At 45.4% G+C, this 26,583-nt stretch overlaps 1 protein-coding gene across 1 annotated transcript in view; it reads right to left on the bottom strand.

Moving 5' to 3' along the window:
• Window positions 1–14,454, bottom strand: part of LOC140205184 (uncharacterized protein C14orf132) — an 84,616-nt gene extending 70,162 nt beyond the window's left edge. Inside the window, exon 1 of the mRNA XM_072272525.1 lies at window positions 14,345–14,454. Coding sequence (XP_072128626.1) covers window positions 14,345–14,371 — 27 coding nt within the window. The 5' untranslated portion in view covers window positions 14,372–14,454. The remainder of the gene's footprint in view (window positions 1–14,344) is intronic.
• Between the last annotated feature and the right edge of the window lie 12,129 nt (window positions 14,455–26,583).

Below are 26,583 nucleotides of genomic sequence, written 5' to 3'. Positions count from 1 at the left end.
ACAAAACACAGGACAGACCAAGACTGAAAAAAACTAACAAAACCACATAATTATAACATATAGTTACAACAGTGCAACAATACCATAACTTGATGAAGAAGTCCATGAGCACAGTAAAAGCCCAAAGTCTCTCAAATGTCCCACATCTCACGCAAGGAAGAAGGAAGAAAAACTCTCCCTGCCATACCCGACCTCGGTCCGACTCTGAGTCATCCGAAAACTTCGAGCTCTGATCAGCTCTCCGACACCGAGTACTGAGCGCCATCTCTATCCAAGCGATTCGACCTCCATCTCGGTCGCCAACAGCAGGCAAAGCCAGGGATTCTGAGGCCTTCCCTGCGAAAGATTCCCGACCACGCAGTAACAACAGCAGCGAACGAGCATTTCAGAAATTTTTCCAGATGTTCCTCTGTGCTTTCACGTCCGTCTCCATCAAATCAGAATTGTCCATGGCCCCTATTTAACGGATATGATATCATTTTTCACCGGAGACCTGCGCACACGCGGCGCGCCGCTCTCTCTCCTCCTGCCGTTATGAGGCAGAGTGTTCCAAATAAACAAGGGGAATCCCATCAGTTTTGTTGATTTGTTTTAGTTCTTTAAGAGCTGTCCCAAATAAGTGGCTGCCCCAAATAACCGATGGCCCAATTAACCAGAATCCACTGTATATAAAAAAATAAAGTCACACAACTCATTAATATAGATTGTATGTGGTTTGAGGCCATCATAGCACTGACCCTTGGGGAACCTCACTAGTTACTGACTGCTCAATATCAGTATGTTATCCCAAGTCTACTCCCTCTTTGTACTTTACCCTTTATACTGGTACCTTGTGGAATGCCTTTGGAAACACAACTGCACTAATCTACTGACTTCCTATATCATGTTTGTTTGTATCATCTTCAAGGAACTTTAGTAAATTTGTCTAACATGATTTCTCCTTCATAAACTCCAGCAGGTACATCCTTCGATATGGGGTCCAAAAGTGCAGTCTGACCAATCCCTTATGCCTTATAAAGCCTCAGCTTTACACCCTTTCTTTTTTATTGCATTCCTCTTGAAATGAATGCTAACATTGCATTTGCCTTCCTTACTACTGACTCAAACTGCAAGTTAATCTTTTGGGAGTCCTATACTAGGATTCCCTAGTCCCTTTGCTTGAGCCACTTCAAAACTTTCCTCTCGAAACTGACTCAACCTGCAAGTTAATCTTTAGGGAGTCCTACAATAGGATTCACTAGTCCCATTGCACATCTGATTTCTGAATTTACTCCCCGTTTAGAAAATAGTTTAAGCCTCTATTCCTTCTACCAAAGTTCATAAGACCATAAGATATAGGAGCAGAATTAGGCCATTTGGCCCATCAAATCTGCTCCGCATTTTCATCGTGGCTGATCCAATTTTCTTCTCAGCCCCAATCTCCTAGCTTCTCCCCATATCCCTCCATGCTCTGACCAATCAAGAATCTATCAATTTATGCATAAAATATACATAAAGAGTTGGTCTCCACAGCTGCCTGTGGCAACACATTCCACAGATTCACCACTTTCTGGCTAAAGAGATTCCTCCTCATCTCCATTCTAAAAAGCCCACCCCTCTATACTGAGGATGTGTCCTTTAGTCTTAGACTCTCCCAATATAGGAAACATCCTCTCCACATCCACTCTATCAAGGACTTTCACTATTCGATAGGTTTCCATAAGGTCACCCCTCACTCTTCTGAATTCTAGCGAATTAACACTCTTCATACGACAAGCCATTCAATTCTGGAAGCATTTTCATGAACCTCCTTTGAACCCTCTCCAGTTTCAGCACATCCTTTCTAAGATAAGGTGCCCAAAACTGCTCACAATACTCCAAGTAAGGCCTCACCAGAGCTTTATAAAGTATCAACATTATATCCTCGCTTTTATAATCTCTTCCTCTTCAAATGAATGCTTACTTCGCATTTGACTTCCTTACTACAGACTCAAAATGTTAATTTACCTTCAGGGAATCCTGCACCAGGACTCCCGAGTCCCTTTGCACCTGAGATTTTTTGTATTTTTTTCTCCATTTAGAAAATAGTCAACCCTTTTATTTCTTCTACCCCCGTGCATGACCATACACTTCCTGATACTGTATTCCATCTGCCATGTCCTTGCCCATTCTTGTCCGTACCAGGGTCCGGGATGTCTCTGACCGGGTGCACGACGTCCTGGTACGAGAGGGAAAGCAACCAGAAGTTGTGATACATGTTGGTACCAACGATATAGGCAGGAAGAGAAAGTGTGAGTTTCAAGAACCAGGCAGAAGGCTGAAGAACAGGACCTCAAGGGTGGCGTTCTCAGGATTGCTGCCAGTGCTACGTGACAGTGATGGGAAGAATTAGAGGAGATAGTAGTTGAATGCGTGGCTGAGGAGTTGGTACAGGGGGCAGGGTTTTAGATTTTTGGATCACTGGGATCTCTTCTGGGAAAGGTGGGACCTGTACAGATTGGATGGGTTGCACCTGAACTCGAGAGGGAGCAATATCCTTGCAGGTAGGTTTGCTAGCATGGTTTGGGAGGGTTTAAACTAATTTGCAAGGGGGATGGGACCTAGAGCGATAGAGCAGTGGAAGAAGTGCATGGAGTAAAGCCAGATCTAACATATAAAGAGGCTTTGAGGAAACAGAAGCAGAATAAAGGGTGTAAAAGTAGTAAGGTAAAAGGGCTAAAGTGTGTGTACTTCAATGCAAGAAGCATCAGGAACACAGGTGATGAACTGAGAGCTTGGATACATACATGGAATTATGATGTAGTGGCCATTACAGAGAATTGGCTGGCACCAGAGCAGGAATGGATTCTCAATATTCCTGGATTTCAGTGCTTTAAAAGGGATAGAGAGGGGAAAAAGGGGAGGAGGGGTGGCATTACTGGTCAGGGATACTATTACAGCTACAGAAAGGGTGGGCAATGTAGCACGATTCTCTTTTGAATCAGTATGGGTGGAAATCAGGAACAGGAAGGTAGCAGTTACTCTATTGGGAGTACTCTATAGGCCCCCTGGTAGCAGCAGAGATACTGAGGAGCAGCTTGGGAGGCAGATTTTGGAAAGCTGCAAAAATAACAGTGTTGTTATTATGGGTGACTTTAACTTCCCTAATATTGATTGGCACCTGATTAGTTCCAAGGGTTTGGATGGGGCAGAGTTTGTTAAGTGTGTCCAGGACGGATTCCTGTCACAGTATGTTGACAGGCTGACTAAGGGGAATGCCATACTAGATCTAGTATTAGGTAATGAACCGGGTCAGGTTCCAGATCTCTCAGTGGGTGAGCATCTGGGGGACAGTGACCACCGCTCCCTGGCCTTTAGCATTATCATGGAAAAGGATAGAATCAGAGAGGACAGGAAAATTTTTAATTGGGGAAGGGCATATTATGACGCTATAAGGCTAGAACTTACGGGTGTGAATTGGGATGATGTTTTTGCAGGGAAATGTACTATGGACATGTGGTCAATGTTTGGGGATCTCTTGCAGAATGTTAGGGATAAATTTGTCCCGGTGAGGAAGATAAAGAACGGTAGGGTGAAGGAACCATGGGTGACAAGTGAGGTGGAAAATCTAGTCAGGTGGAAGAAGGCAGCATACATGAGGTTTAGGAAGCAAGGATCAGATGGATCTATTGAGGAATATAGGGTAGCAAGAAAGAAGCTTAAGAAGGGACTGAGGAGAGCAAGGGGGCATGACAAGGCCTTGGCAAGTAGAGTGAAGGAAAACCCCAAGGCATTCTTCAATTATGTGAAGAACAAAAGGATGACAGGAGTGAAGGTAGGACCCATTAGAGTTAAAGGTGGAAAGATGTGCCTGGAGGCTGTGGTAGTGAGCGAGGTCCTCAATGAATACTTCTCTTTGGTATTCACCAATGAGAGGGAACTTGATGGCAGTGAGGACAATATGAGTGAGGTTGATGTTCTGGAGCATGTTGATATTAAGGGAGAGGAGATGTTGGAGTTGTTAAAATACATTAGGACGGATAAGTCCCCGGGGCCTGACGGAATATTCCCCAGCTGGTCCACGAAGCGAGGGAAGAGATTGCTGAGCCTCTGTCTAGGATCTTTATGTCCTCGTTGTCCACAGGAATGGTACCGGAGGTTGGGAGGGAGGCGAATGTTGTCCCTTTGTTCAAAAAAAGGTAGTAGGGATAGTCCGGGTAATTATAGACGAGTGAGCCTTAGGTCTGTGGTGGGAAAACTATTGGAAAAGATTCTTAGAGATAGGATCTGTGGGCATTTAGAGAATCATGGTCTGATCAGGGACAGTCAGCATGGCTTTGTGAAGGGTAGATCATGTCTAACAAGCCTGATAGAGTTCTTTGAGGAGGTGACCAGGCATATAGATGAGGGTAGGGCAGTAGATGTGATCTACATGGATTTTACTAAGGCATTTGACAAGGTTCCACACGGTAGGCTTATTCAGGAAGTCAGAGGGCATGGGATCCAGGGAAGTTTGGCCAGGTGGATTCAGAATTGGCTTGCCTGCAGAAAGCAGAGGGTCGTGGTGTAGGGAGTACATTTGGATTGGAGGGTTGTGACTAGTGGGGGCCCACAAGGATCGGTTCTGGGACCTCTACTTTTCGTGATTTTTATTAACCACCTGGATGTCGGGGTAGAAAGGTGGGTTGGCAAGTTTGCAGATAACACGAAGGTTGGTGGTGGTGTGGATAGTGTAGAGGATTATCGAAGATTGCAGAGAGACATTGATAGGATGCAGAAGTGGGCCGAGAAGTGGCAGATAGAGTTCAACCCGGAGAAGTGTGAGGTGGTACACTTTGGAAGGACAAACTCCAAGGCAGAGTACAAAGTAAATGGCAGGATACTTGGTAGTGTGGAGAAGCAGAGGGATCTGGGGTTACATGTCCATAAATCCCTGAAAGTTGCCTCACAGGTAGATAGGGTAGTTAAGAAAGCTTACGGGGTGTTAGCTTTCATAAGTCGAGGGTTAGAGTTTAAGAGTCGCGAGGTAATGATGGAGCTCTATAAAACTCTGGTTAGGCCACACTTGGAATACTGTGTCCAGTTCTGGTCGCCTCACTATAGGAAGGATGTGGAAGCATTGGAAAGGGTACAGAGGAGATTTACCAGGATGCTGCCTGGTTTAGAGAGCATGCATTATGATCAGAGATTAAGGGAGCTAGGGCTTTACTCTTTAGAGAGAAGGAGGATGAGAGGAGACATGATAGAGGTATACAAGATATTAAGAGGAATAGATAGAGTGGACAGCCAGTGCCTCTTCCCCAGGGCACCACTGCTCAACACAAGAGGACATGGCTTTAAGGAAAGGGGTGGGAAGTTGAAGAGGGATATTGGAGGAAGGTTTTTTACTCAGAGAGTGGTTGGTGTGTGGAATGCACTGCCTGAGTCAGTGGTAGAGGCAGATACACTAGCGAAACTTAAGAGACTACTAAGACAGGTATATGGAGGAATTTAAGGTGGGGGGTTATATGGGAGGCAGGGTTTAAGGGTCAGCACAACATTGTGGGCCGAAGGGCCTGTGCTGTGCTGTACTATCCTATGTTCTATTCTCCTAATCTAAGTACTTCTGTAGCCTACTTCCTCCAAAGTACCTGTCCCTCCACCTGTCTTCATATTATCTGCAAACTTTACAACAAAGGCATCAATTCCATCAACTAAATCATTGACATATAATGCAAAAAGAAATGGTCCCAATACAGACCACTGTGGAACGCCACTAGCCAGCAGCAGCCAACCTGTTAAAGCTCCCTTTATTCCACCTCTGTGCCTCCTGCCAATCATCCACTGCTTTATCCATGCTAGAACCTTTCCTGTAATACCATGGGCTCGTAAGCTTGTTAAGCAGCCTCATGTGTGGCACCTTGTCAAAGGCCTTCTGAAAATCCAGGAACACAATATCAACTGATTCTTCGTCTATCCTGCTTGTTTCTTTAAAGAGTCCAACAGATTAGACAGGCAAGATTTTCCCTTCAGGAAATCATGTTTTCTATGGCCTATTTTACCATGTGCCTCCAAGACCTCATCCTTGATAATCGACTCCAACATCTTCCCAACCACTGAGGTCAGACTAATTGGCTTAGTTTCCTTTCTTCTGCCTCTCTCCCTTCTTGAAAAGTGGAGTGACATTTGCAATTTCCTAGTCTGCAGGAATAATTCCAAAATCTGGTGATTCTTGAAAGATCATTACTAATGCCTCCACAATCTCTTCAGCCACCTCTTTCAGAACCCAGGGGTGTACACTATTTGGTCAGACCTTTCAGTTTCCCATGAACCTATGTAATGGTTAACTTTACACACTTCATGATCCTTGACACCGGGAACTTCCACTATACTGTTAGTGACTTCCAAATGACCATACACTTCCCTACACTGTATTCCATCTGTCACTTTTGGCCACTTTCCTAATCTGTCATTTTTCAAATGACAGATAGTATGCCAACAGGCTTATAGATTCCTTATTTTTTTTTCTTAAGCAGTGGAGTTGCAGTTTTCCCCTCCAGAATCCAGGGAATTTCGGAAGATAACAACCAATGTTTCTATTATTTCTGCTGCAACTTCCTTTAAGACCCTAAGGTGCAGGCTAACAAGTCTAGACGATTTGCTGGCCCCTAGCACTACTAATTTACTTCATCCTTTTTATAATGGTAGAGATCATTTTATGTTCCTCTCACCCCTCACAATCTCATGCCCCCGATTATCTATTATTTCACTTGTTTTTAGATTCTTCCACTATAAGGGCTGAAGTGTGAAGTAAAAAAAAAATAGACATTTTATTACATGGAAACAAAAGAATTCAAGTCAGGTAGAGGAGAAATGAGGTCAGGCTGTAAGACATTAACAAATGCAAATCTTGTGTTTATTCCAGAGGGACATAATTTTGAAATTATGTTAGACTCACTATGCATTTGCTTCATCTACATAGAGCTCTGTATGCAGTCTGGTTGCCAAATAAAAGTCAAAATCAAAGTAAATTTATTATCAAAGTAGGCTTATGTCACCATATACTACCTTGAGATTCATTTTCTTGTAGGCATTCACAGTATAACTAAGAAAATGAAAAACTACACACAAATAAGGAGTGACTAACAACCAATGTGCAAAACAGGACCGTTTGTTCAAATACAATAATAATAATTATGATGATAAATAAGTAAATAAATAATACTGATACATGATTTGTAAAAGTCATTGAAAGTGAATCAGTTTAGAGTTGAACAAGGAGTGAAAAGGCTGAGAGGGAACCATAAAACCATAACACACAGGAGCAGAATTAGGCCATTTGGCCTACTGGGTCTGCTCCACCATTCAGTTATGGCTGATTTATTTTCCTTCTTTATCCCATTCTCCTGCCTTCTCCCCATAACATTTGACACCCTTATTAATCAAGAACCTATCAACTTTTGCTTCAAATATACCCAAAGGTTTGGCCTCCACAGCCATCCGTGGCAAAGAATTCCACAGATTCACCACCCTCTCGCCAACAAGATTGCCATGAATGGCAGGATGATCCATGGCTGGAACTCCCTGCTCTCTCCATCATTGATTACTGTAGGATGGTCTGTTCACAGTTTGGTTCTTGGGGGAGTGGTGGTGGAGTGTGGTTCAGAATACACCTGGAGCTTTGTTCCAGTCTGCCTCACTCAAAGAACAGGCTCTCGAGACATAATTCCAGGCAACAATGCTATTCCATCAGAACCCACTTCCTCAGTCCCTACTAGACCACATCTACTCTGTATTTCCCAGTGAGACACCAGACACATGAACTTATTGCCCACACTGACAACTAGACTGTAGCCAGACGATACCTCAATCCCACACGTTGCTATCTCTAAGGCCATGTCAAATCCACTCCCCATAGCTGAGGAATGTGCTCATTAAGCTGAGTGGATTGTGGAACAAGGGCAGAAGGAGTGGGGCTTTATAATTGGCTGACAAGCTCTGAGTTACGTCACCAGCCTTCTTCATTTGAGTTCCTCCAGCATTTTGTGCGTGTTGCTCAGGATTTCCAGCAAGATCTGAAGAATATCTTGTGTTTATGTAAGTACCACACCACCAGGTTCAGGAACAGTTACTTCTCTTCAACAATCCTGAACAAACTGGTGCAGCCCTGATCACTACAGTTTACCAACACTATAATCACCTTACAGTAAAATGGACTTTTGTTCTGCTTGAGTTTTCTTGTAAAAATTGTGTATCATTTATGCTTAATTTATGTTTTTCTGGTGAATGTTGCTTATCTGATGCTGTGTGTTTGTGATGCTGCTGTAAGTTTGTCATTACACTGTGCATCATACATGGACTTGAGCAAATGATGATAAATTTAACCTCGTCTTTGCTCTCATCTCATACTCAAAATTCCAACCAATACACACCCACTCCTAATTTCTCAGCCCCATTCCCAACTCAGTTCCCAATCCCTCAGCTTCAGTTCTAGCACCATTCTCCAACACTATTACACTCCCCTCATAACCTCTACTCCACCTCTCCAGACACATGCCTGACAAGGATACATGACCTTAAGGGCAGTTTGCTGAATTCTGATGCTAGATGAGAAGCCAGTTAGATGATTCTATTCCCAGCCTCCAAGGGGACCCAATGATCTTTAACCCCATAGCATACATCTGTAGGCTCCATAGCAATCGTCCTACTGCAGATTAATCACTCAATTCAGAGATCACTTGAGTCCAGAGTTTACTTTCTCCCTGAGGGGAAGCAGCGAATCACAAAGCATATTTAACTTTATTTCCTTGAATTATTCAGTTAGATGGAAGCCAGGATTTGCCTGACTGACACTCGTCCAAGGAGAAAGCCAGGACACAATACTAGATCTACAGAGTGCAGTCCAGAAACTCCTTTCCACCCCTAGAATCACCGGCTTTTGCTGGGGTTATCTTCCCAGTGCTACCCAAAGAAAGGAGCACCACTGCACACCCCAAACCCTCCTCTTCTGATGCCTAACTGTCCCAACTGGGTGGGAGGAGGGACCTACCACCATTACTGGAAGATTCAGATTCAGATTTAGCAGTTAGCACAACACTATTACAGCACCAGTACAATTCCTGCCGCTGTTTGTAAGGAGTTTGTACATTCTTCTTATGACCATATCAGTTTCATCCAGGTGCTCTGGTTTTTCCCACATTCCAAAGTCATACTAGTTAGAAGGTTAATTGGTCACATGAGTATAATTGGGTGGCTTGGGCTTGTTGAGCTAGAAGGACCTGTACTGTGCTGCATCTCCAAATAAAATAATCAATCACATGTACTTTGAAACATACAGTGAAAAGCATCCTTTGTTTTAACAACCAACACACCCAAGGATGTGCTGGGGCACTCTGCAAGTGTAACCACACACTCTGGCCCAATGTAGCTCACCACCATGTTCAGCAGAACAACACAAGCAGTGACAATAATAAAACAAATTAACAACAGTGAAACAAGCCCATTTCCCACCCTCTCCCTCACACACACAGACACCCTTCCATCCCCAGGACAGACAGCCTTGGACTGTCAGATTCACAGACGCTGAGCCTTCAACCTCCAGCCTATGTGGATGCGTGCGATGGTGTAGAGGTGATTTATAAGGAGATGGAGGATTATAGTTATGAGGCTAAACCATCATTGAAAGTCAGGCTGTTTAATCTGGAGCAAAGAAGACAGGGTGAAAATATAACCAAGGTGTGTAAAACGATGGGAAGCTCAGACATGGTGAAGCGCATGAAGCAATTTTCCTTTCCAGGAATGTCATTAACCCAGGGTTGGGAGACATAGAAAAGAGAAAAGAGGACAGGTAGTGAAGATTATAAAACCTAATGAGACTGCAGGGAAGTGCAACACCTACAGACTAGTACAGTGAGACATCTCCTTACTCTGCCTTTTCCTATCCCTAAACATCAGCTCAAAGCCAGGAGACAGGCCTCTAGAGGACTATACGTTCATGCAGGTAGGAGGGAGGAAAGGGATTTATTTTGCTGTTGCTGTTTTGTTGTTAATTGTGTTCTGTTTTGTTGTGTTTTGAGTTGTTTTGCTGAGCATTGTCGACATGCTATGTCAGAATGCCAGAATGTGTGGTGATACTTCAGGACTGCCACCAGCACACTTGTAGGAGTGTTGGCTGTTAACACAAATTATGCATTTCACTATGTGCCTTGATGTACACGTGATAAATAAATAAACCTGACTATAACTCTGAACCTGAATATGGAATAACTGCTGGAGAATCAGTAGGAAGTTCTAGAAACGTTATTCCCCTCAACGTGTGAAGACGTAGAGAGGGAGGGGAAACTTGTTATCAAGTTCACTGCCTGAAGAGGTGGATGATGGTGGATGAACCCTCTTTGTAACTGGATGCGTTGTTAAAAAGTCATGCTCAGCAAGGCACCAAATGAGCACTATGGGAAATGATCGCCTCAGTGAGGGCTTTTCTCACAATCGACTGAATGGCTTCTCAGTTGTAAATTTCTATAATATTAAGATCAGCACTGCCATCATCTTCGAAGGTTTCTCAACAGAGGCAAGTGATTTTGCTCCTGGGCACCATTTATGAACCAGTCACACGGGTGCTCAAGTCTACTTCAGTAATTTGTGTGCTGGCACTTTAATCCCTGCCCTCCCTCCCCTCTATTTCCCAAATAAGTCCAAGTCCCAGCTATTCCACATGTAAGTAATCATTTCTATGCTGGGATGCTGGGAAGGAATCACAGCTACTATGTACAGCTGACACCCTCTAGGGAAGAGGAGAGTAGAGAGAGACAATCCCAGCTTTAACACCGGTAGACAACCTGATGGCGGGGCGTTAGGGAGGTGGAGGCCAGAGAGAAATAAGGGTAGAAACATTGGAAAATTCAGGAGATCTCCACAAACATAGGACATTTTCTAAGTACAAGATCATCGGATCAGAGACTGGGATCTCAGCAGCCTAAACTGCAAAGAGGTTTGTTGAGTCATTAACCTCCACCTTGCCAGAGTCTGGACAAGAAAGAAAACATAATTCGCTAAAAACAAAATAGAACACTGACTTTTCTATTTTTGCTGAATTGAAAGTATCTCCCCTTCCTTGAGTTCTCCCATAGCCTCCATATTCCTCTCCCATTCCCTTCCATCCACATCACCCTCTCCCATTCCCTCCCGTCTGCATCTCTCTCTCCCGTTCCTCCCGTCTGCATCTTTTTTCCATCCTTCTAACATCTCTCTTGTTCCCTCCCATCCGCATTTCTCTCTCTCGTTCCCTCCCGTCCACATTTCTCTCTCTCGTTCCCTCCCATCTGCATTTCTCTCTCTCGTTCCCTCCCGTCCACATTTCTCTCTCTCGTTCCCTCCTGTCTGCATCTCTCCCTCCCTCATTCCCTCCCGTCTGCATTTCTCTCTCTTGTTCCCTCCCATCGGCATTTCTCTCTCTCGTTCCCTCCTGTCTGCATCTCTCTCTCGTTTCCTCCCGTCCGCATCTCTCCCTCTCGTTTCCTCCCGTCCGCATCTCTCCCTCTCGTTTCCTCCCATCCGCATCTCTCTCTCATTCCCTCCCGTCCGCATCTCTCTCTCATTCCCTCCCGTCCGCATCTCTCTCTCATTCCCTCCCGTCCGCATCTCTCTCTCATTCCCTCCCATCTGCATCTCCCTCTCTTGTTCCCTCTATCCACTTCTTTTTTCCATCCCTCTAACATCTCTTTCCCTCCCACCCGCATTTCTCTCTCTCCCTTGTTCCCTCCCGTCCACAACTCTCTCTCTCGTTCCCTCCGTCTGCATCTCCCTCCCTCATTCCCTCCCATCCGCATCTCCCTCCCTCGTTCCCCCGTCCGCATCTCTCTCTCATTCCCTTCCGTCCACATCTCTCTCTCTCTCATTCCCTCCCGTCCGCATTTCTCTCTCCCGTTCCTTCCGTCTGCATCTCTCTCTCTCGTTCCCTCCCGTCCGCATCTCTGTCTCGTTCCATCCCGTCCGCATCTTTCTCTCTCTCGCTCGCTCCAGTCCGCATCTCTCTCTCGTTCCCTCCCATCCACATCTCTCTCTCTAGTTCCATCCCGTCCGCATCGCTCTCTCTCTCTCGTTCCATCCCGTCCACATCTCTCTCTAGTTCCATCCCGTCCGCATTTCTCTCTCTCTCGTTTCCTCCCGTCCGCATCTCTCTCTCTCACGTTCCATCCCTTCCGCATCTCCCTCTCTTGTTCTATCCCATCCGCATCTCTCTCTCGTTCCATCCCATCCGCACCCCTCTCTCTCTTTTGTTCCATCCTGTCTGCATCTCTCTCTCGTTCCCTCCCATCCGCATCTCTCTCTCGTTCCTTCCCGTCCGCATCTCTCTCTCGCTCGTTCCCTCCCGTCCGCATCTCTATCTCTCGTTCCCTCAATTCCCCATCTCTCTCTCTCGTTCCCTCCCGCCCGCATCTCCCTCTCTCGTTCCCTCCCATCCGCATCTCTCTCTCGTTCCCTCAATTTCGCATCTCTCTCTCTCCCTCGTTTCATCCCGTCCGTGTCTCCCTCTCTCATTCCCTCCCATCCGCGTCTCCATCTCTCGTTCCCTCCCGTCCGCCTCTCCATCTCTCGTTCCCTCCCGTCCGCATCTCTCTCTCGTTCCCTCCCGTCCGCATCTCTCTCTCGTTCCCTCAATTCCGCATCTCTCGCTCTCTCGTTCCCTCCCGTCCGTGTCTCCCTCTCTCTCGTTCCCTCCCATCCGCGTCTCCCTCTCTCGTTCCCTCCCGTCCCCATCTCTCTCTCTCTTTTGTTCCATCCTGTCTGCATCTCTCTCTCGTTCCCTCCCATCCGCATCTCTCTCTCGTTCCCTCAATTTCGCATCTCTCTCTCTCCCTCGTTTCATCCCATCCGTGTCTCCCTCTCTCATTCCCTCCTGTCCACATCTCTCTCTTGTTCCCTCACGTCCGCATCTCCCTGTCCTGTTCCCTCCCGTCCGCATCTCCCTCTCCCGTTCTCTCCCGTCCGCAACTCCCTCTCCCGTTCTCTCCCGTCCGCAACTCCCTCTCTCGTTCCCTCCTGTTTGCATCTCCTTCTCCCTCTTGTTCCCTCCCATCTTCATCTCTCTCTCTTGTTCCCTCCTGTCATATCTCTCTCTCATTCCCTCCCATCTGCAACTCCCTCTCCCGTTCCCTCCCATCCACATCTCCCTCTCTCGTTCCCTACTGTCCACATCCCACTCTCCCACTTGTCCCTCCCGTCTTCATCTCTCTCTCTCATTCCCTCCCGTCCTATCTCTCTCTCGTTCCCTCCTATCTTATCTCTCTTTCGTTCCCTCCTGTCCACATCTCTAATTCCCTCCATCCACACCTCTCTGTTACCTTTATCCACATCTTTTTCCCATCCCTCCAACATCTCTATCATTCTTTCCCATACGCATCTCTCTCCCTCGATCCCCCCTTCCACATCTCTCCCCCTCGACACCACCACCTCTTTCTCTCACTCGTTTCCCTCCACCCTCCCTCATTTCCCTCCACACCTCTCTCTCTCTCGTTTCCCTCCTCACCTCTCTCTCTCTTTCTCTCACTCGTTTCCCTCCACCCTCCCTCATTTCCCTCCACACCTCTCTCTCTCTCGTTTCCCTCCTCACCTCTCTCTCTCTCTCGTTTCCCTCCACCTCTCTCTCTCTCGTTTCCCTCCACCTCTCTCTCTCTCATTTCCATCCACACCTCTCTCTCATTTCAACATACAGCATAGAATGGTACAGCACAGTACAGGCCCTTTGGCCCACATTATTGTGCCGAACCTCAAACCCTGCCTCCCACATAACCCCCACCTTAAATTCTTCCATATACCTATTTCCCTCCACACCTCTCTCTCTCTCGTTTCCCTCCAAGTCGCTCTGTCTCGTTTCCCTCTACCTCTCTCTTCTTCCCCTACATCTCTCTCTCGTGCCCTCCAACCACATCACTCCTTCTCTCCCTCGTCCCCTCCATCCACGTTTCTTTCTCGTCCCCACCACCCACATCTCTCTCGTCCCCACCACCCACGTCTCTCTCGTTCCCACCATCCACGTCTCTCTCTCTCTTGACTGCAACTCCCACTTCTCTCTTGTCCCCACCACCCACTTCTGTCTCTCACGTCCCCTCCATCCACGTCTCTCTCACGTCCCCTCAATCCTCGCCTCTCTCATTCCCTCCATCCTCGTCTCTTTCATTCCCTCCATCCTCGTCTCTCTCTCATTCCCTCCATCCATGTCTCTCTCACATTCCCTCCATCCACATCATACCCTCTCGTTCCCTCCTCCTTCTTTGTCGTTCCCTTCATACCCCTCTGTTTCTCGTTCCATTCATTCCACTCTCATTCTCTCCATATCCCCCTCTCGTTCTCTCCATCCCTCTCTCACTCCGCGGTGATCTCCTTATTCCTCCCGTCTCTTGCTTACCTGCGCGGCCATGAAGGAGAGATCCATGCTGCCGACCGGTCAGCGGAGAGCGGCTGCTCCCCGCGGAACTTGGCGGCGACGGCCCTCCGACAAGCAGCCAGCTAGCGCCCCGACCCCGCGCGCCGCCGCTCGTGCTCGTGCACGCGCCCTCGCTCCTGGCACCGCCCCTCCTGGGGTGAGGTGGGACGGGGAGGGGTGGAGGGGCGAAGACACACACGCGCGCGAGCCCGGCGCTTTCCAGCCCACCACCAATGTCGTCACGTGGCCCCGTCTGCCCCCCCCCTCTGTTGCCATGGCAACGGTACCTAAGCAACGCTCTCTTAGCAACACGGGGCCTGGACTGCAAACCGCTGCCTGCGGTAGAGGTTAGTGATTTGGGCTGATTCTCGGGTGGCGGACGGATGCGGGCCGGCTGTTGTTGGGGAGGGGGAGGTTGTTCCCTGGCGCCGGGAGCAATCCCTCCCCGCGTTTCAACTGGGCTGCAAAAAGATCTATTGAGCTCGGGAGTGGAGGTTCAGCACAGGCACGATGGGCTGAATGGTTGTCTCTGCCTATGTTCTAGTTTGGAAGAGTCGAATCCAGTCGTGTTTTCTGTCATATGTACGTGAATGCACAGGTGCAATAAAAATATACTTGCAGCGACATCACGGGCGTGCAGCATGGAGACATTGCACATTGGTTGTTTATCAGTCTTTGTTTACGTTTAGGTTTTTTTTGTTGTAAAATGCATTGTTCTTTCTGTAAAAGCTTGAAAGAAATCAATCTCAAGGTAGTATGGTAACATATATGTACTCTGATAATAAATTCACTTTGACTTTGTCTTTGACACAATCAGAAGAAAAAAATATAACTTTGGTTATCAGTCTTATAATAGAACGACGCCCCTTTAGAATAGAGGTGAAGAGGAATTTCTTTATCCAGCGAGTGGTGAATCAGCCATGATTGTGGTGGAGAGCAGATTCACAGAATATAGAACAGTCCAGCACAGAACAGATCTTTCCCGCAAATTGTGCCAATCCAATTAAATTAGTAGTCAAATGGCTAACTAAACTAATACCCTCTGCCTGCACAATGTTAATATCCTTGCATTTTGTTCACATTCATGTCCCTATCTAAACATCTCTTAAAAGTCTCAGAATCACGTTTAATATTATCAGCATATGTCATGAAATTTGCTAACTTAGCAGTAGTACAATGCAATACATGATAATTGGATTGAATTGATTTTATTACTTACATCCTTCATATACTGTACATGAGTAAAAATCTTTACGTTACATCTCTGACTAAATGTGCAACTTATAGTAATTTATAATAAGTATTATGCACAACAGGATAGTCAATATAACATAGAAATACAGTTGTGTCGGCATGAATTAATCAGTCTGACGGCCTGGTGGAAGAAGCTGCCCCGGAGCCTGTTGGTCCTGGGTTTTATGCTGCGGTACCATTTCCTGGAGGTAGCAGCTGGAACAGTTTGTGGTTGGGATGACTTGGGTCCCCAGTGATCCTTCAGGCACTTTTTACATACCTATCTGGAATATAGAAAAAAAAGTAAATCAATTGCATTAAGTAGATACATGTATATTAAATAGTTAAATTAAAAATAGTACAAAAACAGAAATAATAAAAAAGTGAAGTAGTGTTCATGGGTTCAATGTCCATTTAGGAGTCGGATGTATATGCCTCTTCCACCATCTCAGGTCGTGCATTCCAGGCACCCACTATTCTCTCTTAAAAACAAACTGCTCTTCAGATCTGCTTTGAAATTACCCCCTCTCACCTTAAATGCTTGCCCTATTGTATTAAATATTTCAATCCAGGGCAAAAGAAAATCTGTCTGACTCCGCTATCTATGCCTCTCATAGTCTCATAAACCTCTGCAAAAGGTCTTTTAAGAGACTCTTAGATAGTACAGAGAGTTTAGTACATAGAGGTCTATGCAGTAGGGAAATTCTAGGTAGTTTCTAGAGTAGTTTACACGGTTGGCACAACTTTGGGAGCCGAAGGGACTGTAATGTGCTGTAGATTTCTATGTTTCTATCAGATCTTCCCTCAGCCTTCACTGCTCCAGAGAAAACAACTCAAGTTTGTCCAGCATCTCGTTATAACATGTGCTCTCTAATCTGGACAGCATCCTGGTAAACTTCTGCACTTTCTCCAAAGCCTCAACATCCTTCTTATAATGGGATAATCAGAACTCTAGTTAGTCTGCATCTGGAATATTGTATGCAATACTCCAGATGTGGTCTAACTATAGTTTCATAAAGACACAACGTAACTTCCCGACTTTTGAAGGTCACAGCTAATAAAGGTGAGCATGTCGTATGCCTGCTTAACCACCCTATCAACCTGTGTAGCCACTTTTAGGGAGCTATGAACTTGGTACCCAAGATCCCTCAGCTTCTCAACATTGTTAAAGGTCTTGCCTTAACAGTGTACTGTCTCTTTATATTTGGCCTACCAAATTGCAACACTTCACATTTGGAAGGTTTAAACTCCGTCTGCCATTTCTCCGCCCACATCTGCAATTGATCTATCTACCACTGTATTCTTTGCCAGTCTTCTACACTATCTGCAACACTACCAATCTTCGTATCATTTGCAAACTGATCCCACCCATCTACAGTGCCTATAAAAAGTATTAACCCTCCTTGAAAGATTTTATGTTTCATTATCGTACAACGTTGAATCACAGTGGATTTAATTTGACTTTTTTGATGCAGATCAGAAGAAAAAGACTCTCCTGTCAAAGTGAAAACAGATCCTTGGGGGTCATTGTCTGGCTGGAAAACAAATCGTCTCCCAAGTCGCAGTGCTCTTGCAGATTGCGTCAGGTTTTCCTCCAGGATTTCCCGTATTTTGCTGCATTCATTTTACCCTCTGCCTTCACAAGCCTTCCAGGGCCTGCTGTAGTGAAGCATCCCCACAGCATGATGCAGCCACCACCGTGCTTCACAGTAGGGATGATATGTTTTTGATGGTGTGCAGTGCATTTAGTCTGATGGCCAGAAGGTTCAATTTTGATTTCAACAGACCATAAAAACTTCTTCCAGCTGACTTCAGAGTCTCCCACATGCCTTGTGGCAAACTCTAGCCAGATTTCATATGAGTTTTTTGAACAGCTCTTTGCCACTCTCCCTTAACACCCAGAAGACCAAGGAGTTCATTGTGGACTTCAGGCACGCTAGGAGCCACACTCACGTCCCCATCTACATCAACGGAGCTGTAGTGGAGTGTGTATCAAGCTTCAAATTCCTTGGTGTCCACATTTCCGAGAATCTCACCTGGTCCCTGAACTCCTCCATCCTGATCAAAAAGGCGCAACAGCACCTTTATTTCCTGCGGAGCATGAAGAAAGCTCATCTCTGTCCCAGGATACTGACGGACTTTTACCGCTATACCATTGAGAGCATACTCACCAACTGCATCTCAGTGTGGTATGGCAATTGTCCCGTATTGGACCGCAAAGCACTCCAGCGTGTGGTGAAAACTGCCCACCGGATTATCGGCACCCAATTGCCCACTATTGAGAACATCTACCATAAACGCTGCCTGGGCAGGGCAAAAAGCATTATCAAGGATGCATCTCACCCTAACCATGGACTTTTTACTCTCCTCCCATCCGGTAGGCGCTATAGGAGCCTCCGTTCCCGCACCAGCAGGCACAGGAAGAGCTTCTTCCCTTAGGCTGTGACCCTGCTGAACCTCACATCACAGCGCTAAGCAGTATTGCCCCCATATTGTACTGTCTCAGTACTTTTATATTTGTGTGCTGTAGCCCTTACTTTTTATTCGCAGTTATTTTGTAATTAACACTATTCTTTGCATTTCTGGTTAGATGCTAATTGCATTTCATTGGTTTTGTATCTGTACTCGGCACAGTGACAATAAAGTTGAATCTAATCTAATCTAATCTAATAAAGCTGCGACTGGTGAAGCACCCAGGCAACAGTTGTTGTATGTGCAGTCTCTCCCATCTCAGCCACTGAAGCTTGTAACTCCTCCAGAGTTGTCATAGGTCTCCTGGTGGCCTTCCTCACTAGTCCCCTCCTTACACGGTCACTCAGTTTTTAAGGACAGCCTGCTCTAGGCAGATTTACAGCTGTGCCATATTCTTTCCATTTCTTGCATCCATCTCCTGACTTGTGCTTTTCAACAACCTTTTCACGGAGTTGCTTGGAGTGTTTTTTTATCTTCATGGTGTAGTTTTTGCTAGGCTACTGACTCAGCTGCTGTTGGACCTTCCAGATATAGGTGCATTTTTACTGCAGTCAATTGAAACACCTTGACTGCACATGGTGATCTCCATTTAACTAATTATATGACTTCTAGCACCAATTGGCTACACCAGTGATGATTTGTTATGCCACATTAAAGGGGTGAATACATATGCAATCAATTTTTTTGTGTTTTATATTTATAATTAATTTAGATCACTTTGTAGAGATCTGTTTTCACTTTGACACGAAAGTCTTTTTCTGTTGATCAGTGTCAAAAACAGACAAATTAAATCTACTGTGATTCAATGTTGTAAAACAATAAAACATGAAAGCGTCTGGGGGCGGGGGTGAATACTTTTTATAGGTACTGTACATTATCATCGGAGTAATTTATATACATCACAAATAGCAGAGTTTCCAGTACAGATCTATGTAGAACACCACTAATCACAGATCTCCAAATATAATAAGTCCTTTTGAACACTTTCAAGGGCCTTTCTGAGAAAGCCAGTTCTGAACCCAAACAGCCAATTCACCTTGGATCCATGCATCTTAGTCCCATGAGGGACCTTGTCAAACCCCTTATGTAGCAACATCCACAGCTCTACCTTAATCAATCACTCTTGTCACCTTGTCAAAAAGCTCAATCAAGTTAGTAAGACACAATTTGCTCCGCACAAAGCATGCTGGCTCTCCCTAATTACACCATGGTTTTCCAAATGCTCATAAATCCTAAGAATTCTCTCCAGTAATTTCCCTACCACTGACATAAGACTCACCGGTCTATACTTTCCAGGATTATCCCTGGTTCCCTTCTTGAATAATGGAACAATATTAGCTACTTGCCAGTCCTCTGGGACCTTGCCTGTGGCTAGAGAGGTCACAAGGCCCCAGCAATCTCTTCTCTTGCCTCCCTCAATAACCTGGGGTCTATTCCATCAGGTGCTGGAGACACATCCACTTCAATGCTCTTTAAGCGACACAGCACTAGCTCCTCCTTTACTTCGAAATGCCCATCAGTCTGGACGAGCACAGAGGCTAGTGTGGATAAGGATGAAAGCTTTCCTTCCTGGAACGGAGGAAGTAGGAGAATTTAGTCCTTCAAGCTTGCACATCAAGATCACGTTTTGTCTTCTATCTCAGCTCCAGGTTCTTGCTCTAGCCGCATATCTCGTTTGAATGAACCCAATGAACCTGATGGAATTCAACCCTGAAACTGGAGTTCAACCCAGAAAAGTGTGGAGTGATTCACCTGGAAAGTTGATTCTGAAGGCAGAATACAGTGTTAATTGCAGAAGTGTGGAGGAACAGAAGGATCTTGGAGTCTAATCAACCTTCAGGCTTTGATATAGACTTCCACTCAACCTTTGGGCTTCAAACTAGACTTCCAATCGACCTTAAGGCTTCGATCTGAACTTCCACTTGACCTTCGGGCTTCGATTTGGACCTGCACTCGACCTTTGGGCCTCAATCTGAATTTCCACTTGACCTTAGGGATTCGATCTGGACCTGCACTCAACCTTCAGTATCGAACTAGGACATGCCGATGATGATGAATGAGGACCCGAAATCCAGGCCTCGAGCTCCAGACTCCCCAATGATGGGACCCCAAATACCTGGCCTCAAATATGCTTCTCATGATTTGCATACCTAGGGAGTTACCAGCCCTCGTTCTTCCTGCCTGCATGGAACTCAGATCCCAGAACAGGCTGATGACTCCAGGCTTCATCTCGCTGGTGCGCAGGCTGACTACATCTACGTTACTAACCTTCAAACATGGAGCAGAGGCTTAGACTTTGTCCTGTCCTCTATTCCTCCACATCCCAGTCCTTCAACCTAGCCTGATCCCTAACTTCTTACAAGCATAAAAGGAGTTTTAAAAGACAACCAAGTCAGAGCCGTGACCTCAGTGGAGACCACAGCTCAGCACTATCTTGACTGGAGATGTGTTGCCACTGGAAGACAGCCCCCACCACATCCTTAGGCAGTGTTGTTTGTTAACGCAAATGTGCATTTCACTGTACATTTCATTATACATGTGATAAATAAATCTGAATCTAAATCTGTGACAACTATTTTTGTTTTCCCTTCAACTACCTCAATGCACTGTTGTAACAAATTGATTTGTATGAACAGAGTGCAGATTATTTAGAAACACTAATAATTCGGCCTCTAAATTACTGGGTGCAGATTGCCATGCTCCCTCTTACAAGCTAAAGAGATTAGTTGTCTTTGTCACATGAACATCAAAACATACAGCGAACCACGTCATTTTGCAGGCAATCAGATCAGTGAGGATTGTGGTGGGCAGCCCATAAATGTCACCACACTTCTGGCATCAACGTAGCCTACCCACAACTTACTAACCTTAACCCATGGAATGTGGGAGGAGATTGGAGCACCTGGAGGAAACCAAAGTAGTTGTGGAAATTAGAGCCCTTGCACTCTAACACCAGGCCAGGGTCCTGTTCTGCCTTTACCATTGCGGGTTTTCAGTTCCCACTCTTCTTTATACACACACACACACACACACACACACACACACACACACAAACACACACACACACACACACACACACACTTACACACTTACACACCAGGATATCAAAACATAAAATAGAGACATAGAAAATCTACAGCATAATACTGGCCCTTCAGCCCACAAAGCTATGCCGAACACACACTTACCTTAGAAATTACCTCGGGTTACCCATAGCCCTCTATTTTTCTAAGCTCCATATACCTATCCAGGAGTCTCTTAAAAGACCCTATCGTGTCCATCTCTACCATCGTCGCCGGCAGCCCATTCCACGCACTCACCACTCTCTGCGTAAAAAACTTACGCCTGACATCTCTTCTGTACCTACTTTCAAACGCCTTAAAACTGTGCCCTCCCGTGCTAGCCATTTCAGCCCTGGGAAAAAGCCTCTGACTATCCACACGATCTATGCCTCTCATCATCTGGCACACCTCTATCAGGTCACCTCTCATCCTCCGTCTCTCCAAGGGAAAAAGACTGAGTTCACTCATCCTATTCTCATAAGGCATACTCCTCAATCAGGCAACATCCTTGTAAGTCTCCTCTGCACCCTTTCTATGGTTTCCACATCCATCCTGTAGTGAGGCGACTAGAAATGAGCACAGCACCAAGTGGGGTCTGACCAGGGTCCTATATAGCTACAACATTACCTCTCGACTCGTAAACTCAGTCCCATGATTGATGAAGGCCAATACACCGTATGCCTTCTTAACCACAGAGTCAACCTGTGCAGCTGCTTTGAGTGTCCTATGGACTCAGACCACAAGATTCCTCTGATCCTCCACACTGCCAAGAGTCTTACCATTAATACTATATCCTGCCATCGTATTTGACCTACCAAAATGAACCACCTCACACTTATCTGGGTTGAACTCCATCTGCCACTTCTCAGCCCAGTTTTGCATCCTATCAATGTCCCACTGTATCCTCTGACAGCCCTCCACACTATCCACAACACCCCAATCTTTGTGTCATCAGCAAATTTACTAACCCATCCCTCCACTTCCTCATCCAGGTCATTTAAAAAGTCACAAAGAAAAGAGATCCCAGAACTACTTACCAACCACTGAAGTAGGACTCATTGGTCTATAATTTCCTAGGCTATCTCTACTCCCTTTCTTTAATAAGGGAACAACATCCGCAACCCTCCAATCCTCCGGAACCTCCCCTGTCCCCATTGATGATGCAAAGATCATCGTCAGAGGCTCAGCAATCTCCTCCCTCACCTCCTATGGTAGCCTGGGGTACATCTCATCCAGTCCTGGTGACTTATCCAACTTGACGCTTTCCAAAAGCTCCAGCACACCCTCATCCTTAATATCTACATGCTCAAGCTTTTCAGTATGCTATAAGTCATCCCTACAATCACCAAGATCCTTTTCCGTAGTGAATACTGAAGCAAAGTATTCATTAAGTACCTCTGCGGATCCTCTGCTATCTCCTCTGGTTCCATACACACTTTTCCACTGTCACACTTGATTGCTCCTATTCTCTCACGTCTTATCCTCTTGCTCTTCACATGCTTGCAGAATGCCTTGGGGTTTTCTTTAATCCTGTCCGCCAAGGCCTTCTCATGACCCCTTCTGGCTGTCCTAATTTCATTCTTAAGCTCCTTCCTGCTAGTCTTATAATCTTCTAGATCTCTATCATTACCTAGTTTTTTGAACCTTTCGTAAGCTCTTCTTTTCTTTTTGACTAGATTTACAACAGCCTTTGTACACCACACTTCCTGTACCCTACCATCCTTTCTGTCTCATTGGAACGTATCTATGCAGAACTCCACACAAGTATCTCCTGAACATTTGCCACATTTCTTCCATATGTTTCCCTGAGAACATCTGTTTCCAGTTTATGCTTCCAAGTTCTTGCCTGATAGCCTCACATTTCCCCTTCTCCAATTAAACGCTTTCCTAACTTGTCTGTTCCTATCCCTTTCCAATGCTATGGTAAAGGAGATAGAATTGTGATCACTATCTCCAAAATGCTCTCCCACTGAGAGATCTGTCACCTGACCAGGTTCATTTCCCAATACCAGATCAAGTACAGCCTCTCCTCTTATCTACATATTGTGTCAAGAAATCTTCCTGAACACACCTAGCAAACTCCACCCCATCCAAACCCCTCGCTCTAGGGAGATGCCAATCAATATTTGGGAAATTAAAATCTCCCACCACAACAACCCTGTTATTATTACACCTTTGCAGAATCTGTCTCCCTATCTGCTCCTCGATATCCCTGTTACTATTGAGTGGTCTAGAAAAAACACCCAGTAGAGTTATTGACCCCTTCCTGTTCCTAACTTCCACCCACAAAGACTCTGTAGACAATCCCTCTATCTTCCTCCTTTTCTGCAACCGTGACACTCTCTCTGATCAACAGTGCTATGCCTCCACCTCTTTTGCCTCCCTCCCTGTCCTTTCTGAAACATCTAAAACCTGGCATTCAAAGTAACCATTCCTGCCCCGAGCCATCATAGCTCCAAGTACTGGCCCACCTCTAAACTCATCTGCTTTGTTCATAATACTCCTTGCATTAAATAGACACATCTCAAATTATCGGTCTGAGCGCATCCCTTCTCTATCACCTGCCTAGCCTCCATCTCGCGCTGTCTCCAAGCTTTCTCTATTTGTGAGCCAACCGCCTCTTCCTCTGTCTCTTCAGTTCGGTTCCCACGCCAGGAAATTCTAGTTTAAACTCTCCCCATTAGCCTTAGCAAACTTCCCAGCCAGGATATTTGTCCCCCTGGGATTCAAGTGCAACCCATCCTTTTTGTACAGGTCATACCTGCCCCAAAAGAAGTCCCAATGATCCAGAAATCTGAATCCCTGCCCCCTGCTCCAATCCCTCAGCCACATATTTATCCTCCACCTCATTCTGTTCCTATACTCACTGTCACATGGCACAGGCAGTAATCCCGAGATGACTACCTTTGTAGTCCTGGTTCTCAACTTCCTTCCTAACTCCCTGTAGTTTGTTTTCAGGACTTCCTCCTTTTTCCTGCCTGTGTCGTTGGTACCAATATGTCCCACGACCTCTAGCTGTTCTCCTTCCCACTTCAGGATACCGTGGATGCGATCAGAAACATCCTGGACCCTGGGACCTGAGAGGCAAACTACCATCTGTGTTTCTTTCCTGCGTCCACAGAATCGCCTGTCTGACCCCTTAACTATAGAGTCCCCTATTACTGCTGCCATCCTTTTCCTTTCCCTACCCTTCTGAGCCACAGGGCCAGACTCTGTGCCAGAGGCGCGGCCACAGTTGCTTCCCCCAGGTAGGCTGTCCCCTCCAACAACACTTATTGTTAAGGGGGACAGCCACAGGGGTACTCTCTAGCATCTGCCTTTTGCCTTTTCCTCTCCAGACTGTTACCCACTTATCTGTCTCGTGAGGTCCCAGTGTGGCTACCTGCCTATAGCTCCGCTCTATCACCTCCTCACTTTCCCTGACCAGATGAAGATCATCGAGCTGCATCTCCAGTTCCCTAACGTGGTCCCTAAGGAGCTGCAGCTCGACGTACCTGGCGCAGATGTGGTTATCTGGGAGGCTGGGAGTCTCCGGGACTTCCCACATCTGATACCGAGCACAGAGCACCGGCCTCACACACATACTTCCTGTCTGTTTTCTACACAGATAACCTACCTCGCCTTGACCCATTATCCCCGAAGCCCCGTTGAGCCAAAGTCTCTCTACTCCGTCGCCCACTCCTCTGACACCCACTCCATAAACAGTCTCCTTTTAAACTCTTCTCACTGTTCTACCTGGCTGACATCCACGCACTTGCGCAGTCATGCCCCGATCAAACCGCTGAAGAAATAACCCTCTGGTTATTATGGTTCCAGTGCTCTGTTTAACTCCCTAGTTCCCATATTCCATTGAAATTCAGCTGATTCTGTTTCAAGATTCAAGATTTAAGGTTCAAGTTTTTTGTCATGTGTACATCAAAGCATTGAGTGAAATGCATTGTTTTGATTAACAAATGTTCAAAGACTTAAGGCTGAATTTTATTCACCATGTACATTTACATGTATGAGGAGTTTTCTACAGGTGTGTTGGTCAGGGCACAACATGCAACAAACAGAAACAACAGTCAACAATTATAAAGAATAAAAACATATAAAAATAAAGAATTATAAATATTATATAAAATAAGCTAGTACAATGAGAGCTTAAAGATGGATATAGAAAAAGTCCATAAATAAATAAATACCAGCATGTATTTACAATATAAACAGCATTCTAAAGAGTGGTTACCTCCCCCAACCCCCTCAATCTATTACCTCAGTCACTGCTCTGCACTATAAACAGTTTAAACTGTTTATAACGCTGTTTACATTGTAAGTATCTGTGTACTTATACATATTTTATCCCAAATCTGTCCTTTACCCTCTAATATTATTTTATGTAATTCTTTGATCTTTATCATTGTTGAATGTTTTGTTGCACGTCACGCGAACACACCACAGCAAATTCCTATATGAATGTATATGGTGAATAAAGTTAATCCGTGCTTTTTGATGATGCAGTAGTCCACTTGCCGATCTTGTGACAGTAGTTATTCTCATTCCATTCTTTTACAACCATCAGGTTCTTGAACTGACCTGCATAACTCTAACCTTACCTCAGCAACAGAACTCTACAGACTTCTCTTTGTGCTACCATGCATTTGTTGTTGTTTCCCCCCCACTATCATCTTGCTTTTGCACAGTCTTTTGACTCTTCACTGATATAATTTGTGTACTGTGTATTGATGTGACTATGTGCCTGTGATGCTGCTGCAAACAAGTTTTCTATTTCACCAGCACCTCACTGTATTTGTGTACATGACAATAAATTTGTCTCCTCAGTAGGAGAGGTTATATTGACTCATCACTGCATTGCTGATTGACAGATGTAGGTAAGTTTATGGTCACGCAACACACATCAAAGTCGCTGGTGAACGCAGCAGGCCAGGCAGCATCTCTAGGAAGAGGTACAGTCGACGTTTCGGGCCAAGACCCTACCCGGCTGCGTTCACCAGCAACTTTGATGTGTGTTGCTTGAATTTCCAGCATCTGCAGATTTCCTCGTGAAGTTTATGGTCATGCACTTTGGTAGAGGAATAGACTATTTTCTAAACGGGAAGCAAATTCAAAAGTTGGTGGTACAGGGTTCCCTCAAGATAAACTTGCAGATTGAGTCAGTAGTTAGGAAGGCAAATGCAATGTTAAGATGTCTAGAATATAAAAGCAAGAATATAATGACTAGAATATAATGCTATGGGAATTATAAGGCATTAGTCAGACTGCATTTGAAGTATGTTGGGCAGTTTTGGGGTCCTTGTCTAAGAAAGGATGTGCTGACATTGAAGAGGGTCCAGAGGAGATTCTCAAGAATGATCCCAGAAATGAAAGGGAGGAGCATTTGATCACTGTGGGCATGTATTTGCTGGAGTTTAGAAGAGTGAGGGTGATCTCATTGAAACCTATTGAATATTGAAA

This window comes from Mobula birostris, chromosome 1 (genome assembly GCF_030028105.1).
Source record: "Mobula birostris isolate sMobBir1 chromosome 1, sMobBir1.hap1, whole genome shotgun sequence".
Taxonomy (NCBI): Eukaryota; Metazoa; Chordata; class Chondrichthyes; order Myliobatiformes; family Myliobatidae; genus Mobula; species Mobula birostris.
Note: the sequence above shows the minus strand (reverse complement) of the source record. Positions and strands in the feature narration are given on the sequence as shown.